The sequence below is a fragment of the Columba livia genome, chromosome 14, assembly GCF_036013475.1.
Source record: "Columba livia isolate bColLiv1 breed racing homer chromosome 14, bColLiv1.pat.W.v2, whole genome shotgun sequence".
Lineage (NCBI taxonomy): Eukaryota > Metazoa > Chordata > Aves > Columbiformes > Columbidae > Columba > Columba livia.
Genome location: NC_088615.1, coordinates 11791516 through 11810667, shown reverse-complemented (window position 1 = coordinate 11810667; position 19152 = coordinate 11791516). Strand labels below are relative to the sequence as shown.

The 19152-nt window shown below is 40.6% G+C and overlaps 1 protein-coding gene across 8 annotated transcripts in view; it reads left to right on the top strand.

Annotated features, from left to right (window-relative positions):
• Window positions 1-18666, top strand: part of LOC102093666 (cyclin-J) — a 39740-nt gene extending 21074 nt beyond the window's left edge. For 6 of the 8 annotated variants that reach the window (XM_065030039.1, XM_021289107.2, XM_065030035.1 and 3 more), the window contains 4 exons: window positions 6021-6231; window positions 14145-14444; window positions 15245-15404; window positions 16360-18666. In XM_065030039.1, the coding sequence (XP_064886111.1) occupies window positions 6021-6231; window positions 14145-14444; window positions 15245-15404; window positions 16360-16807 (1119 nt within the window). In that variant the 3' untranslated portion in view covers window positions 16808-18666. The remainder of the gene's footprint in view (window positions 1-6020; window positions 6232-14144; window positions 14445-15244; window positions 15405-16359) is intronic. The other 2 variants (XM_065030037.1, XM_065030036.1) reach the window with 1 other exon arrangement.
• The last annotated feature ends 486 nt before the right edge of the window (window positions 18667-19152 follow it).

The following is a 19152-nucleotide window of genomic DNA, read 5'->3' as shown; positions in this document are numbered from 1 at the left end:
GGTGCTACTGTTCTTTGAAAGAATAAGTGAAACAACCCAGCGTAAGCCAAAGTCATTGAGTAGGTTGGAACTTGAGGCTGGTCCTCTGTGGGAGGCGCACGTGAATTTGCTGTTCTTTTTGAGTGTGCAGGAACAGTAGTTATGGGAGAAAAATCTTAATTTATGGCGTTTCGTTCACGTTTCAGTGGAATGTATCATAAAACAGGAAGGGTGGCTGCTGGCAGCACTGATCCCAGCAGTGTAACTAGTGTGGTTAAGCTGTTGCTTTGTCTGCCTCATTGGTCACTGTTGAATGAGGGGGAAAAATAAAGGGTATATTACCCATGTACCCCTCCTTATTAGAAAGTATCTGGATCTTAAATTTTCACTAGAAATAACGAGAGGAGCTGTCTGATGTCCTTTTTGGAAAATAAATAAATAAATAAATAAATAAAACCAGATTGTCTAAAAGAACTGAAGGATACTTAAATAATGGGTGATGCTGTAACTTTCAGGAATGAGAGATATGGTTACAGCAGGGCTGAAAAGAGGAGTAACAGATGAAGCAGTGAATTGTGGACTGCCCCTTATTGCTGTATCTTCTCACAGTTACAGTAATTGGTCTCTGTAAGCCTGTGTGGCTTTTGCTTGCACAGATGAAGCGAGTATGACTGATTCAGAGATTTTGGCATGTGTTTCTGCTCTGCAAGGACAAATCCTGCTGACCATACCTGAAGGGCACTGCCGTGTCATAGGTCTTAGCTCTCCCCTTTGAGTTTGCATGGCCAACTTGAACTAAGATTAGTACAAGCCAAATGCATCAGCTGTACTGTACTATCTGACTGTTCACAAACACACATAACTCTTAACCAGTCAGCAGTCAGCTCTCCAAGCATAGAAACGCTTACCAGCAAGTTTTGTACGAGTCATTTTTGTTTCTGGATTGCATATTTCTGCGGTCTGTGCAGGGGCAGGAGGATCTCTGTGTGAGAGAGGGAACAGCGTGACATTAATAGCACAATTAAACTGGTACCATGCTACCTAGTCTCCTACAAAGAAGTATGCAGGGTGCTCTAAACTTTCAAGATCCTATAAAAAATAGTATAGTCAAAATTTTTCTTTCTGTATCAACTTATAGCCTGCCTAAATAGAAGTTAGCTTTTAGTGGTTTCTTGTGTGTGGTGCCATGATTATATCTAGGAGATGGATTTGGCACCTTTCTTCCACAGCTGCGGGACTGGTTAGAACACAAAACAGGAAGGAGTTTGTCTCTTTCAAAGAACGGCTGTGAAAATCCTGCTAGATAAGCCTTCCCTCTATTTTTCATCTACAGGCATTTCTTTTTTCCTGTTCTAATGGCAACAAGTTTGCAGTATCTGTTATTCTTACAACAGGAATTCTTAAGAATCTGGTGGAGGTCACGTACATGTTGTTTTTCCCAAACATGCAACATACAGAGAACTAAATAAAAATGATAAGAAGAAAAGGCAACTAAGTATTGTTTTTACAAATTTTCTGACTTAAATACTTAGTTGCCTTTTTCCTTCTCTTTTTTTTACTTTATTTTAAATCTGAATTATTTCTATAGACACCACTCAAGTGGTCTCTTGGCTTTATATATTTTAACACTGGATTAAGAAGGATGGAGATCTTGTATATAACTCAAGTTTCAACCTTAACTGGGTAATTTTGTTCACCAGCTGGAAGCCTGCCTTCAGATTTTGGGTTAGGATCAGTGGTAGAGAACTGTGAGCGGTGCTAGCAGGGGTCGTGTGCTGGATTCTGTTCACACATCCAGAAACAGAAGTAGGTAATAAGATTAAAGGAGGATGATAATGGAAGAAGTATGAAGTTCATAGTGGTAAATAGAGCCTGTGTCTTTGTAGGCAAGTATTGTAAGAGCTGTTTCTAGATGAATGGGCTTTAGTGTTGCTGAGAAGCCCTGGTTTTGGTGATTGACCTGGCTCTCCCTGGAGGACGCAGCTCTGTGGAGATGCCTGTGTGAAGCAGCTGAGATGGATGGTGCTGAGAGACGAAGGGCAGGAAGAAACACAGGAGCTGCTGCAGGTTCGACCTGTGGGACAGAACAGATCCTGACTGATGTTCAAGTGTTCTGACATGGTAGAAAACCACATTCAGTAAACATCTCCCTGAATTTCAGAACCTGTATTTGCTACAGCATTTCATTTTCCTTGTCAAAAAGCCTGTGAGTTGTTCAAAATATCTCAATGAATTCCACTTTTGTTCTGAGAACCAATCATTATTAGTGTGAATTTTTACCATAATGTCACATCACTTGGTAACTTTTCTACTGCTAACTTCTTTTTCTCCTGACTGCTTGTCAGCTCATAATTGGCTTTACATCAGTGGGAGAACAGTTTTACCGAGAAGAAATTGGATAGAAAGAATGTGTGTGTGGAATTTCTTGCTGTGTTGAACACCAAAGCATCTGATGTGGTACTCTGCAGATAAATGCTGGGCGGACTGGCCTCCACCAGCTGCTGCTTCAAGGGAGCTGAAGGAAGAAGTGACCCTGTTTTCTTCCTCTCCGATTCAATCACTGTTTGGCTGATTTAGTTCTAATGGCCAGTGAAAGCCTGACCTTCATGTGGTTGCTCAAAAGCTTTCTTTAGTTTAAGATTTGCTTGCCTAGTATCTCCTTTAGGTCTGAATTCCGAAGTGCATTTGCTTGCCCCATTACAAACGCATCTGAACCACAGATGAAATCTTGTTTCCTGAGCTCAGGTGGCAGCTGAAGTGCTGGGGTCACCGGTGACTCTGTGTCTGCAGTCAATGACAGACAGGCTCATGTCTGCAGCCTGGCTGTCTTTCAGATGTGATTGCTGAGGAAGATTTGTCTTCTTTAACACCACTTAGAAATGTTTACACGATTCTCTTCTTTTAGAAGGTCAGGTCTTGAGGCTGGTAGGAGGTGGAGGCTTAAAAATTGTCATTGCCCTTAAGATGGACTCTGAGCCTTTTGAGGTTTTGCGATGAAGTGGTGTATCCTTTAAATGCTGTGCTCTGCCTTTCTGGAGGCTTTTTGTGGAGAGACGTTGATCAATTTGTTAAGCATATCTTGTGAAGTAATTTCCAAGACGCCTGTGAGCCTCTTCTTTGTTGCCGCTTTTAGCATTTCAATGTGGCAATTGCTCAGTAGCCCAAAGCAAAGTTGTTGAAATAGATACAAATGAACAGGTCAAAGATAAGCAGCATATGAAAGGGCCATTCCAGCAGGCAGCAAGACTCCCAGTTCCTTGTGTGTTGCTTTACTGGAGATAGAGGAAAATGTTAAGCAGTGGAAATGGTTTGTTTTATTATTGATCTCCAGAAGTTCATTTTTTTTCTTACATACAGTTGTACTTGCTGATCCTGCATCAGTATTCCAGAAGAAGCAATGGTTTGGTTTTTTTTTTTTAATTCAAAGGAATAATAATTTGTTTTTCTTGATGAACTTATGCTAAAGAACCCTGTGTGTGGGGGGGTGATGGCAAAGGGTGAATGCCCACAGCTGTGTTGAGAACTGTAAGCCTGCTATTCAGCTCTTGCATTGCTAAACTCGGTACCACTCCTTTCCTTTAAAAGAAAATCCCATCACATCAGACTGATCTGTCAGAGTAACAGCATCCTAAGGAGCTACTTATTAGCTGCTTGGTGCTGTGTGGAGCAGGGGAAGGCTCTTGCCCATACACAGGTAATTACTGTGGATCAGTTCGTACCTGGGAACTTGATCATGTAAGAAGCCATAGCACAGGGCTCTGTTCTTCTGAACATTAATTCTGAAGCTGAACATTGTCTCATTATACGGAAGCCGACATGGGGTGTTTTTGGTGCACGAAATGAGAATGTCTGCCATACCCTTCGCTAGTAACCAATTTTCAAAAAACAATAATAAAAAAAGCTAATTGGAAAAGCAGATGTCTTATAGGGAGTAGCAGAACTAAATTCAGTGCTTTGGTCTTGGAATTTTCTAGTGCAGTGGGCTGAATAGGTTCAGATGCAAGTCTCTGGATCTCTGCTGTCATTCTGAGCCTCTAATGCTCACTCACTGAACTGTAACATTTAGACATGTCAGATTTCTTTACTAAATGTATAACTGCAGTTACTCTTTATTTCTTGTATTTGTTATGGTCTAAAAAGCAAATTTCTTATTCAATGTATATGTTGACCTCAGTGTACATAGAGAGTATAATTTTGCTGGGAGACATAGCTGCTGAAACAGGTAGGACATATCAAAAAATAAAACCTGAAGCTCCTATAAGTTACCTAGAGGAACAAAATATTTCAGAGGTAGAATTGCTACCTGATCTTAGATAGCTTGGGCTTTGTATAGACATATTAAAAAAATGCAGTTATTTTAACTGATGTAAGCATTGAGCTTGAAACCATTCCTGCCAGAACATTCGTATTACTGGTATACTAGGAACTCCTGCTCTGAACCTGTGTATGTCAGTTGTACTGATGGATTGAAATCTCTGTACATAAGGCAATAGAAAAATCAAATTTATGGGGGTTTTCTGGTTATAAAACAACGGGGGGGAACATGTTCCATTGTCTCCCTGCTTTATAAATTGTTGCTGGTGGGTGATTTCTTTATAATCCCCCAGTGAAGGCTGTCCCAGGTTTCAAAGGGCTGTTTGCCTGTCCACAGCATGTGTCTGTTCAGCTTGGAATGTGGATTTTTTTACTGACTTTTTTTAAAAGGGCCTGGGAAGCAATCATCCATAGCAGTGCCTGGCTTGCCGTCTTTGTAAGCTGCTTCTCCTTCTGGAGCCTCCCTGGTTTCCAGTTCTGTGTCTCCCTCCGAGCCTGATTGTGCAGCTTCTTTTCTCCTCCTTGCAGGGGATGAAAGGAGCGTGGGCAGCTACCACACCAGCGGGCAGGGTGGTGCCTCTTGCTTCTGTAAACGGGGTAGCCAGTGCAATAGTAGTAGTTCCTCTGAACACTTTTTAAAGTCCTAACTTATTTGGTAGAACTAATTGCTCCATGTACTGCTCTCTGTTCTGATGGAAAACTTGTCTGTCTTGCAGCACGGTATTACTAATTTATTTTCAAATACATGTAAAAAAAGGACACATAAGCAGAATCTGAGTTACTGAGAGATACCCCTTGCGGATTTTTAAAATTATTATTATTTTTTTTAAATAATCAAATGTATTCAGCTCATTTTGATTTGAGTCTGGCCGTGGTAACTGCACTAGTATACAACCATGTCTGAAATGATATGGTGTCAGCTTTTAAGTGGCATTAATTGGTGGGTATTCTCAAGGAACTTCACTCCTCTTAAACTAGTCCTTGCATAGTGACTACAGCCTTGTGTGTAAAACCCTTGCAGGTGAAGATCTAGCATAGGTAGACCCAAAACATATAATTCTGCCTTTAAAATAAAAATTTCTCTGTCAATGTGAAATACAGTTTGTCAGGTCGATAGTTAGCTTTTATAGTGCTGAAATAAGTTACTACAGAAGGTACTGGAATTTGCAATAATTAAAAAAGTGTAATCATTCTCCAGTGTTTTTCTTGCTAATGTGTACTTTGGTTTCTTTTTAATGTTGGATAGCTGTTCTTTATTCTAAAGACCGATGCATTTTTTTGGCACAGGATGTAGAAACTTGAACAACTGGGGAAGGGACAATATCAGAGAAATGTGTCTTGCCCTTCTTGCCTATGAAACTCTGTTAAAACTTTGGTTAACAGTCCAGTTTGGGTGAATGAAATTAAAAAGGAGTTCTTCAGGGACAAGTTTCATGGCCAAGAAGTTTGGTGTTCTGCAGAAAGCAATGGCAAGCTGTTCCTGGACTAAATTGTTATTTATAGTGTTTGACTGTGATTTTTAATGCTTGTGAGGAAAGTGTGGGGATGAACAAAGTATTAGAATTTAACGGGCTGTCAAAATATGCAGTGATCCAGCCCTGATTTCGGTGTCAATCATAGTGCTGTGGCTGGTAAGTGTTTGCTGTAGCAGGTGGTGGGTGTTAGTTTGGGATTCCAGACTCTGAAATGGTATTTGTTTCAGTACATCTTTTTCCTCCCCTCCTTAGGAGCTGAAGTTGCCCATGTATAAGGCTCATTCACCACAGATCGGGATGCGCCGATACTTGATTGATCTCTTGACTGTCCTCAGCAACCGTTTCAACCTCTGCCCTACGGCCCGGCATCTCGCTATCTATTTATTGGACCTCTTTATGGATCGCTATGATACCACTGTCAAGCAACTGCATGTCACTTCGTTTGCCTGTCTCCTTCTAGCAAGTAAGTTGGCTGCTGTCTATTAAGGCTTTTTATTTTTTTTTTTTTTTTTTTTTTCTGAGCAGATCATTCTTTTTCCTTATATATTATGTGCTGTTTTCTCTGTGCTAACAGCTTCCACCTACCTGAGGTAAGGCCCAATGAAGTCCAAGTCAAGGCATAAAGCAGTCTGTTAATAAGCTCTGCTCACCTGCATAGCTTGCACTGCACATCTATACGCTGGTGTCAATGTGCGGAGGAGGTTTTGGCAGCTGGAGCTGGACCAGTGCAGGGGGTCAATGGAGATCAGGCATGATGGGGTGGGAAGGAAGTGGCAAGACTGGGAGAGGTTAGTTCCAAGGTGGTACCAAGGAATGACATCTGGGAATAGTAGGGAGTTACATGCAGCCTCTCCTGGAGATCTGTCCTTGGACAATCTGTGCCTCTGTTGTGATCACTGAGCATAGTCAGTTCCTTGTAGATCAGAGGTTTCTTATACAGGGGCCAAAGGAAAATCTGCTTCTTGAGGTACTTAGTGGATGTGTTGATGATGCTGGAATGCGTATTGCTTGTTCTGGGCTCCTATCAAATAGCTTTGCTTTGGAATACTAAAGTTTTGGTGTTGGCGTCAAATGACCTTGAACGTTTGTCATTAGTGCGTTCTTGAAATCTCTGCAGCCAGGGCTGTGCAAGTGGAAGAAAGCATGACTGGTGCCTCAAGGAATTGCAGTCAGCCCTTCCAGATTTCTGAACTCTGTGTCTAGGTTACAGAGAAATTAACCTGCCAAATAGGAGCCATGCAGAGCAATGCACTACTGTGGACAACAGAAGTTACACAAACTTTAGCATTAATGGCTGAAAAGGGCAATTAGTCCTATTGGTTAAGGTAAAAAACACTATGGAGAGCCAGACACTATTGAGGAAAGAAAGTGATGCCATACGTTTATCCCTCAGGACATGGGATTGCTACTGCTTTCCTTGCTGGTTGTGTTCTGAAGAGCTTAATCTGCAGAAATAATGATGGTAAAAATAATAAAAACCACTATATACTAAGTGTATTTAAGCATTGCTGTCTACCTGACTCCAGAAAAGGTGGTGAATTACGTGGTGCGGTTACTGGTCCATGTTGCAAAAAAGGCCAATATTAAAATGAGAACGAAGAAGAATATAAACGGTTGCTGCAGGTGCAGCCTTACAGCAGCCCGGGTGACTCAGGCACTGCAGTTCTGCTGACCTGAACCTTTGGGGAGCTCCATCAGACCAGCTGAGAAAGTGTTATATTTATCAGAGAAGTATTTTTCTGAGGGGTCAGCCAAGCTTCAGGCTGGTGCAATGGAGGGGAGAGGGACTAGGGTCGATTTGTAAATTAGGAAACCATACCCTTAATTTCAAACACATAAAATGGAATGAAATACCAAGTTGAGGTAGCCTGGAGGCTGATGCCCGCTCAGAGGTGCGGTCCTTCAGCTTTCAGATGGTCTTTTTTTTTTGGGTAACCTCATAACTACAAGATGCCTTGCAGCATTGCTAGTTTTTTGCATTTGTATGGTGTTTGGTTGTTTTTAATTTTTTTAAATTATTTTTGTTTTCCCAAGTGAATGGATGAATGTCACCTTCAGAAGAGACAGTAGGATTTTCTTTAGATAAATCTGACATAAGCATACTTCTCTGTTTTTCCCTAGCATCAAACTAGATGCTTCGACAGTTCTTATAATAATTGTAAATTTGGATTTACAGGAAGAGTACATAGCTATAGTTTACATTTCCAATGCTATGCAGATTGGATTAAAACAGTACCCTTGAACTTGGAATGAATTGGCAGAGTTGGTATGCTGTAAGATCTTGGGGAGAGGTTCCCTATATGAGACTGGGTGAGCTGGACTGCTGGCTTCTCTAGCTTCTAGGATTTAAAAAGAAGCAAAAAAGCTTTCAAGATTTTCCTTAAGTAAGTGACTAAAGCAAAATGCAGCTTAGGCCACCTCAATGCAACCGTGAAGCAAAAGGAAGTTCACAAACTATCCGATGGTAACACTACAAGGAAATGTTTTGCAACTGCTGCCTGTTAAAACAGAAAATTGCTTAAAAGAGCAAGCTTAAGTCTAGTGAGCTAATGAGAAGCTTCCTAAAGTTAAGATTAGAGTAATGCAGAGCATATATACGTTCTGATCTGAAATTTTACGGGAAGGGGAAAAGTCTATCAGCACAAAGGCGGCTTTGTAGAAACAAAGCATTGAAGGTTAAACCAAAGCAGCTTTGCACAAAATTAACGCCTAATTAACTTGTATAGATAAGGCTTAATATGCTAGGGCTCAGCTTGTAGACTTAGTTGTTTACTGTCTGAGCCATCTTAATGTGCAATAAGGATATTCTCGTTTGGTATGTGTAGTTCAATGTGATGCAAGTCAAGTCAGGAAAAGACCCTTTTACAGTAAGTGGGAGTTCTTGTGTTTATTTTGCTACTCTCAAAATTATGTGAAAAGTAGAAAACCTCTACTATGTTTTGTTTTGTAGTAAAAGATTCTGAGTAAGTCAGAAATATCGACCTGAAAGTCACCTTGAAAGTTCTCGCTGTAGCAAGGAAGAATAAAACTAGTCCCTTGCCTGTTACTGCAAATGCAGTACTCAGAAGTTCCTGCAAAGCGTTACTGTAGGACGTTGCATAGTTTTTCAGCAGAGGACTGCAGCAAAAGTGAGGAAATAGCTCTTCAGGCTATGCTGCAAGACACTTGTACTTCTAAAAAATTACACATCCTTACTATAGTGAGCACAGAAACCTTTGTCAAATAGTTGTGTTTACATCATTGCAAGATGAATGCTTAATGCAGGCTGTCTTTCAGTAGTTTTTACACATACATTTAGAGAAACTGGGTTTTCTTCCTGATTGCTTCCTCAGAAAACAGCAAGAGGTTCAGGGTACTGTGCAGACCACAAGATGAGGTGTAGTTAGAGTATTTACTTATTCCCATTAGTTAGTCTGAGTGTGAGGCTTTTTGGTGAGTGGAAGAGGCCCAATAGAGAAGCTCAACATTTTGCCTGAAGGGGATTGAAGACCCTCCAGTTCACAGCACCTGGCAGCTGAGAAGGCAGCTCCTTACAGGGAGCACTGCTGGGCAGCAGCAGGTTGTAACCTTCCAAACTGCACCTGCACTGGGCAATTTATTACAGAAAATTATTGTGATATTTTAAGATGGTGTAGCCCTAAGTGCTCTGTTAGAAAAAGGAGTTGTGTAAGGGTGCCTCTTGTGCTTTAGTGCTACTTGGCTCAAATTGCCTGCTGAAAGCTGTGCAATCCAGCTGACCCAAAGCAGGTGAGATGCACTGACACAACCCATCAGACAATCCAGCATGGGAGCAGTAAACTGGGGAGACAGTGCATCTGAAACCACTGCAACTGTTTCTTCTGTGGGCTTTGTAATTTCAGTACACAGGGACTGTATCATTATAGTGTATCAGTCCAGTTAAAGCAATGCAGCATTTGTTTGTTGCTGTAAAATCCTGGTTGGGTCTGAAAAGTTGCTCCTTTCTTCCCAGAAGAGCCAGACCTCTTCAGTAGCAGGTGCTTCAGTACCTGTTAAAAGCAACATCTCTCTCAGCTGTTTAGTGGCACTGAACAATGCCAGCAATTCCAGTTCTTATGGCCCCTCTTCCTCAAGAGGGTTCTGCTGCTATGGAGATGTGATAACAGTTTTTAAAGTTGAGAATTGTTTTAAGCAAAGCTCACTCGCTGTTCAGCACACCCAGTGCTGTATTGCTTCAGAGTATTCGAGTACTTCTTGTGGTTCTCCTGGCTTTATTTTGCCCAGCTCCTTTATCTGCCAGTGGCTTCTCAGCAGCTGAGTTAACTCAGGTCAATAAAAGAAATTAGAGCAAGACAAGATGTCTGTACTAAATGGGCTGAGTTTAGGGCATGGATAATCCTTTATCACCTAATTCCCTGTTGGCTCTGTGGAGCTGTTGTCAGACATCAGGCAGTTTTTCTATTGGACTGTACTCTGTGATCCCTTCTCTGTTTATTGTCCCACTTTCATGAGCAGGGAACTGTTCTGACAAAGACAGCTGAGCTACTTATTTTCAGTAAAACATAACAGCGGGTGTCAGTCCAGGATATAGATTAGTGCAAAACTTAGTCTGTAGTCTTAATTTTTTTAATTTCCCTGCTGCTATAATATGTACAGAATATTTTCTTTAGTTACTAAACTTTGCTATAGTCGTAAGGCATTGAAGACACAGGTGCCTTGAGCCTAGTGGTTTGGATATGTGCTAGATATCGTATAGACAGATGAAAAATCCCTGAGTGCTCACTGCAGAAAAAGGAATTAAGCAGGCTATCTCTAAAATAGCCTTTCTTTCTTGCCTTGCTTAGAGGACAGTTAGAAGCTATGTTTATATCTGGGGGGGTAGCATGAAAGAGTCTCCAAAAGTTTGTTGTACCACCTCCTGGAACAATGTAAGAATGAAGAGAAGTAGTCCTTCAGTTCTGCAAGCAGCCGTAGGTTCTTTATTGCTGGGCTGGATGGGCTTGACTGGTTTATCCTTCTTTTGGATTTATTTTGATTGTTTATGGGATAAAAAGTACTTACGCTTTAATGACTCTTAAGTTGTCAGTCCTTTTTGTTCCTTGGTCTTCTCAAGGACTCTGAAAGTGTAGTAAAACAAATTGCCTGCATGTCCTGCTTTGTTTTGTTACCCATGCAACAGCCCAGGAAGATGTACCCAAGTGCCAGTAACCGGGCTGAGCTGCATGGGGCACAGTGAGGTGAACTAGTGCCTCCTATGGTGGCTGAACGAGTTGTTCGGGATGCATTTGATAGCAGTGATGTTCCTCTGAGAGCCTGTTTTGATAGTGTGACAGATGTACTAATGAAATGTACTCTGTTCCCCTTGACAACAGGACTTACTCTGTTCTTTGTTCATTAAAACAAAAGTGTGAATGTGTAACATAAAAAGCACTTTTGTTTGTTTGTTTGTTTGTTTTCTGGGGGAGCATCTAATGGTAGAATTAGGAGTGATACAGAACATGATCTCAAGTAACTTGGAAAATCTTTGCATCATTAACTACAGTAATGCTACACACTCTAAAATATCCCATGCTGCCCACATCTATTTAGATTTTACAAAAAATATTGGTCACAAATGTAAACCTACATTGCATGTTCATCTTCTTCATCCTGCTGACCTCAGTAGGCCTCCTTGTATGAAAATTTGCAGCATCCAGATATTTCTTAAATTAGACATTCCTTTAGAGGCTTATGATTCTGTTGCCTCAAAACAGAACTATTTTTGAGGGCAATAGTGACAAATAAATGGTTTTATCAGTAAGCAGAGCTTGGAACACAACAGCAACCTTTTGATTTGAGGTGTCCACAGTGGCATTTCAAAAGCATGCGAATGACTCGTCCACAATTCTCGTGAACATGAAACAATGGACTCCAGGTGATAATGTAGCTGAACCAGCTTTGTTTTTCTTCCCAAATCCTGATGTTGATTAAACCAGTGTTATTTGGTCAGTAGTAGACGTACAACTGCCTTGTCTGAGCCTTTAACAAACAAAACAAAAATAGGAGTACTATATTCCATTTTCTTGAAATTAGAGAAATGGAAAAGGACACAGTGCATTTTAAAAACATCTTAAAGTTGTTCTTTCCTATCTTGTTTCTGATCTCTTTGGTCTGATGGAATGAACGAACTTTTGCTGTCTTTTCCAGATTTCAGTTTAAAAATAGGTGGGAAGTGCTTGCCAAACTTCGAAGCAAAGTGTTTAGGTCAAGGTGGAGTTGAGAAAGAGAATATCACTTGTGTGTTGCTTTGGAAAGTAGCTTGTATTCAGTTTATCTGAAGCAAGACTTCTGAGTTTATTTCTCTCCCCAAGTTCTCAGCTCAGTTTTGGAGCCTTTCTTCAACTTATCCAGTTACATTTATACTTGGTGTCTCCAATCTGCTGCAGTGGCCACTGCTATTAATTAATCAAAGCTAGGAACTAGTGTGTTGAAAAGCAGAAAGGGGGAAATAATAAATAACTAATAATCTAAATAACTAAATTTAGCTGTTGTCAGTTCTTTTCACCTTTCAAAGAAAATAATCTTGACCAAGTCAAATAGCTTTTCCCTATGTCAACATGATACCTTCTCAACACTGCTGTGCTGACAGTCTGCTCTCTTGACTATAGTCTGACTTACTGAGATTTCCAAGCTTGAGTGGGAAGAAAGAAGGAACTAGAACTTACAGAAGACGGAATGACAGATCTCATCTTTAGTTTCCTGGGCATGCAGTGGTTTCTCCTACATCTGCTAGCACGCTCCTTACATTTGTGTCAGGCTGTGATATCATCTTGTGGGGAAAAAACAAAGGGTTAACTTTTATCAAATGTCATTTTTCTTAAACACTTCTAAAGTCAGGTGACAAGGAGATTCATGAATGCGTATACAGACTCCTGATTTTAAGGGCTTTTTCACCAACAGCGTGCCCACAATCCTTTCCTGTTCTGCTTCATATGACGGTTGAATTTTGTTTTTCATTGTTATTGTTAGGCTCTGTTCTGGTGGGGTGGCTGCTGTATTATACTTCTGCATTTCATATCCATGATACCTGAGCAGGCTCAAAGATGGAAGATCCATTTTTAAATGTGTTAAAAAGACACTTAAACTACTAATAGTACAGAAAATGGTCAGGTTTTTAATACACTGGAGACACTTTGGATGGAATTGCTATCCAAAATGGATAACAAGATCTTCCTTAAAATAATTTTCCAGTGCAATGCTTGTTTTAATTATTTTTAGATTCGATGAGAATACTCTGATGCCACATGACATGTGACTATCTTGTCAATCGGTCTGTGTTGGTAAAGGACTCTTGTAGAGGCAATGGGATGACAACTGAATTGAGAATCAATTGTGGCATATATGTCCTCGAGAACAAAGAGGAAAAGATAACCACAAAGTACTTTTCAGTAGCTATGAGTTTGGATTTTGCAGCACGGATGTTCTTTAAGCTGTGCTGGAAACTTACCACTGGTGATTGTTGCTAACTCTTGAGCAAGGATTAGCTGGTAGATCGGTCGTTTTCCACTTGGTAAACCAACAGTGTGAATTTAAGAAGACTTAATTGCTTTCTTAAGTTTGCAGCGAAGTAACACTGTTGCTTTATTACTGATAGATCTAATCCTGGGAATCACATCTGATATTGGATGCTTTTTATACAGGAAGGGTGAATAGTACAAAATGACAAGCACTTTGTGGCTACTGGTGAAAATTAAATCATTCTAGAGACTACTGCTGTTTCAGTAGGCTGGTAAATGCATTTAGAAAAAGGTGCAGCTTTGCTCAGCTATCTCAAGTCTGAAAATGTATGCTCTCTCCTAACCCCACAGGAATTATTTATGCTAATCACTTGGTGGCAGGGTACTTCTCCTTGCCTTTCTGTGACCTCAGCTAATGAGGCCCTCCAAGACAGGAAGGAACAAAGCCACATTCTGAAGCAGCAAGGGCAAAGGTGGTGTTGCCTGAGGGTTTTTAATGTCTTCGTGTTTGTAGCATGTGCATTTAGCTTTCATACCCAAAGGAGCTCTTTTTCCTCAATATTAGATCTTGCTTTGCCGTATTTTCCCCATACTGCTTGCTTTCTTCACACTTGACTGAATGTCCTTCAGCAAACTGCTTCCAGTTGTTGTCAGAAAAACTATCTGTAATCCTAATGAATTTATAATCTCGTTTTTGGCATCAATACTATACAAACAATTAAGAATAAATAAAACCATAATAAGGATATAGGGACATGCTGACCAGGCTGTTGGCTTAATTCCCACTTGTGTCACTAAACTTTCCCATCCTTTTTTAAAAAGCAGCTTTTATCATTAGACTTTCTGTTTCGGGGTGCATTTCTTGCTGGCTCTTAGACAATCATAACGATAAGTCTTACCTGAAAACCTTCTCTTCTGGCAGGTAAATTTGAAGAAAAAGAAGATAAAGTTCCGAAGTTGGAGCACTTAAATAACGTGGCGTACATGTGCAATGTGAATGTGGTATTGAACAAGAAAGATTTGCTTAGAATGGAAATGCTGCTTTTGGAAAACTTCAACTGGAACCTCTGTCTGCCAACAGCAGCGCACTACATCGACTACTACCTCCATGCGTCCGTTGGCGAGAATGACCTTCACGACGGCTGGCCGGTCACCTCGCTGACCAAAACCAAAGCTTTTCTGGAGAAATACGCGTATTATTTCCTTGATTTCTCAGTGCAAGGTAAGAGGAGCTTTATGCTAGGCTGATCTTCCATTTGGCAAAAGGCAAAAATCTGGAAGAGTTGAGGGCTTTAAAGCTTGTCATAATATGGATTGCACAAAATTATCTGTGCACAATGGTTTCTCTTTGCAGTTATTTCAAATGGCAAATGATCCGGTGTCCTTCCCTTGTGCATAAGCTTCTCTCTTTTCAGAAATCTCTAGATGAGATTTTTTTTAGCTTAGAACACTAATTGGAGAGGCTGTCAGAAATGGGTCTGATGTTTGAACTGCTGTCAGCTGTACACATGGTATTACGCAGTTCAATGCGTAATTTAGTTTATATTTTTTAGAAGGTCATGCTGCGAGACATGACATAGTTAGAATCATGGCACTTTTGGTGATTTGGTTTGCAGAATCATTTCCAGTGTCTGCCCATGTGAGAGGCAGTGAACTGCAGCATCCTCATGGGCTGGCTCCAGCACTACTGTAAATGTGTGTGTGCACGTCAGTATTTCACTTTGGTGCAGCTGAGACCAGTCTAAAATTTCTGCATAGTCTATTTTGTGGCTTTTTCTGAAACAAAAGAAATTACTGAGTCCTTGCTAGTAGTTACGAACAAGTAGTACAGAGAACTTCAGGAAAACTTCACCCAGTTTTTGAGACACTTTTTCTAGTGGGGAGTTAATATGCTGAGATGTGCAGAACGAAGTCGAGGATTTAATTTTGTTCTGTTTTGCCATGTATAGACATAATAGGCTCACTGCGGAGACTAGTAAAGAGTATATTAATTGGGTTTGGGGTTTGGTTTTTCTTTTGTAGATCACGCTTTCCTCCATTTTCGTCCATCTTTGATTGCTGCAGCTTGTGTGTGCGCCTCCCGTATCTGCATGCAGATTTCTCCTGCCTGGACAACACAGCTTGAATTGCTAACATGTTATTCCTGGGAACATCTCGTTCAATGCATTGAGATGATGCTCATGTAAGATCAGAAGAAAAAGTAACCTGCTTGTGCTCTTAGGAAGATGTTAATACTTTCTTTTTTAAGCTGTTTAGCTATAATTAGGAGTACGGTATTACCTTGGTTATCTCATCTTCAGTTTGGGGAGAGGAATAAAAGGGAAGAGTCGCATCACTTTACTAAATACTATATTTTAATTATATTTGCCATGTGGAACAGAGTGCACAATTTAGGGTTCATGATGGTTTTTTGTCTGTTTGTCTATGTGATTGGACGGAAGCTTTTTTCCCCTTTGTTTTCTCGTTGTACCTGCAATGTACTTGCTGCAGAGTGACACCAATGCTTCTCTAACATCAAAAATACAGTAGGGAGACATTGCAGAACTATTTGGTTTTTTCTCCAGTAAAGGACATGACTGCAATGCATCACTACTGGTCTGGTATGTGAGCACATACAGTCTGAACAGAAAATTAAAAGTAGTTTAAAAGAATGATTTTGGTTGGGAGTGATGGTGGACTCTGGAGGTAACTTCTGAATTCCTACTTAAAGCAGGGGCAACTGAAGTTAAATCAGACCGCTTAGGGTGTTGTCTAGTCAAGTTTTGACTATCTATGAAAATCAACAGTGTGAAAGTGTTTCTTCCTATATCTAGAAGGAATTTTCCTTGTTCCCTTATAGCTATGCACTGTAATACTCTGCGAACACTTACACAGACTAATTTAAAAGGTCTTTGTGTTGTGGGCTTAAGGTTCCAGAATAACTAGCCCATCAGTAAAAACATACTTGTGATACAAAATGATCCATAAACCTGTTGTTAGTGTGTGAAGGTTGCAGCCGGATAATTAGAAATTGATTGTGAAAGCAACTAAGGATTATCATATACATCTAGGGCCTAAAAGCTGATGATGTAGCAAGGATATATGCAAGCTCTGAGAACTTCTCCCTTATTAATAAATTTATGTATAATTTGTTTCAGATGTTATGAGAATGACATCAAAGAAGCCAGTAATATAAAAAAGCACGTGACAATTCAACATCAAGAACGGGAAGCAGTGGAAAATCTGAGCCATCAAGCCACTACTCAAGTTCTCTTCCAGCAATCTAGTTACCACCCTTTAGCCCTGCATCCCACTCCGCTTTCCCAGTTCCAGTCACCAGTGCAAGATTTGTGCTCGGCTTATCGTGACTCCTTAGAGGCGCGCAGGGCCAGCAGTCTGCTCGTCGGGTGCGCTGACAGCTCCTTCCGCTCCTGCGCTGCTCTTCAGGCCGGGCTGGGGCCGCCTGCCCAGCCCCTGCCCCTCCAAATGCCCATTGCTGTGCAGGTGGCCTTGGGAACAGAGCCCAGGCACTGCGTTTCCATGGCTTACAGCAGTACTTACCTCAGTGACCTTCACCCGTGTGCAGCTCGGTGTTTTGATGGATAAATATTGATGGGAGAAAAAGGTGACATGAACAGAAGCTGAAGAAGAGAGCCTATGTGTGATACAAGATGTGTGTATCACAATGAAAACCATGAAGGAACAGAATCTTTGACTTGCTCATTCAGAGGACGTTGATCTGGATCCGCTGATCACTGGAACCTGGGTGCCTTTCTGCCAAGGGTTATACCTTTGGCTCTTAATGAGAAATAGAAATTCATTGATATACCTCCTTCAGTGTCACTTTGAGAGGTATCTGCATAAAACCCTGTGGAGATTGCTTCCTTCTGCTCTTCAGTCAGTGACTCACCAGAGCTGGCTGAGGGCTTGTGTTAAGAGTTACTTCAGGCTGGAGTGTTTGTTGAATTTCTGGCCAAGTAGCCGTGTAGCTAGAGGATGCTGTTGGAAACCACTGGGAGAGAAGGAGAGCACCCCATGATGTGTCACTTGAACAGTGGCAGCTTATACTACTGGAAGCTTCTAGAATATACTGAAATTGCTAACAGTTAAACGTGAATTTCATTTATGTAGAAATCTATGTGTAGAACACTTGCCGTTTCTTTGAGCAGGAGTGATATGTCAGGAGTAAGACTTTAGAATAAAAAGAAAAATAAAAACGGGTCAGAAGACTATAAAATATTTTTTAATTGATGTTCTGTTGGAATCTGAACGTGGTGCTGCTGAACAGAACATCACTCTGCCTTCAAGTATTTTAGAAATAAAAGCAAAACCTTAAATCATCACTTAAAGATTTAAAATGCTGCTGATTTTGAAACTGCAGATCGTTGTTAGTAAAAGTGTTCATGATCTTTATCAGGGATTTAACGCTACTTGAAGAAATCCTCTTGGATAAACTCTTGAAAGGTTCACTGCCTTCAGTTATTTTATCTTTCAGGCTCCATGACTTGTGGCAGTAGTCTGGGTTCAGGACAGAGGAACTGGTGTTAATGGGGGCAAGGACAGGGAACTAGTTAACTTTACTGTGAAATTACAGTTCTGATTGCAGTGCCAGACAAGGCTGACTTTGGTTTTTAAACACCGTCTTGGCACTCTCTTGGAAAACTTAGCTGGTAAATTGAAAGTCCCATTGCTTCTTTGCAATGAGACACACTCCTACTGTCACATATTCAAAGGTTTCTTTTTCAGCTGAAACCAGGGATAATGGTTTTTATGTTAATAGAGATATTTACAAGAAATGGACTTGTGCAAATGTGAAACTTTAGTTTTGATATATGCAACCACTGTTGTAAATCCCTTTGAAGGCAGGACTCTGTCTTTTCTCTGACAGTTCTCAGGACAGCAATGCAAATAACGTGCAATATGCTTTTACTGACTCGGGGCAATTTTTTCAAGTCACGTGTCACAGTCTTGTTTTAAATTATATTTTTAGAGATTTGTTTCTAAGGGTGTTTTAGGGTGGAGGGCAAAAACTAGCCTGTGTGCTAATGTGTGTTTGTGTAACTGTCTTCTGAGAACGCAGTCTTTGGTATCAAGGTAATTTCTTCCATTCAGCAGGCTAGAGCGATCTGCTTGTTTTATTAAACAAAAAAATGCAAAGTGTAAATGAAGAGGCAGTACTCTTCAGAAATTAGTCTAGAAGTCTAGAGAACTTAGTTCTTCTGTTGAATTTGTATTTATATTAAACTTTATTTTCAGAAGACTTCAATGTATTTTTGTCATTTGACAGACATGAACAACAACATACATGTGGCATTACTGTTGTGTGCTTTTGTTCTTTATCACCCTTATAATTTGTGTCACATGTGGTGTTATACTTTGGACTGCCATTGTGATTAATTGTGAAAATAATTGCTAAATTCCCAGTGAAAGTTTCCAATAAACAAGCACACAGCTCAAGTACCCCATTTTTGTTTTTCTTGGTAGTGTGGTTTCTCCTTAGCTTTTAAGAGCTAACAAAGAATATATGTCTATACCTTAAAAATACTCGATGTGAGCACTCATAATGTTTTACAGAACAGAAGAGTGGTAGGACAAAGAAAGGCCTCGCCAAATAATAAATTGTGAAGGATTAGGCAGATGAGGAATTTGGTCACTGCACAAGAAATAAGGTCCTATTCCAATAAAGTGTTGGTGCATACACAGAAGTACAAAGTGGAATGAGGAGACGGCTGAAGAATCAGGCGGAAAATGTGCAGAGACAAAGGTAGAGACATAGGAACAGATTGTTCCAGCTCACAGGGCCAGTGTGGCTTGGAGGTGCCATCCCACCTGAGGACACTGGAAGGCTGAATAAGGAGAATGCAGTTGTTCCTCCAATCTTTCTTCTGGTGGCTGTATCTTCTAAGCAGGTGTTGTCTGTTGCCTTGTTTGTGCTGTTGGATCATGGGTGG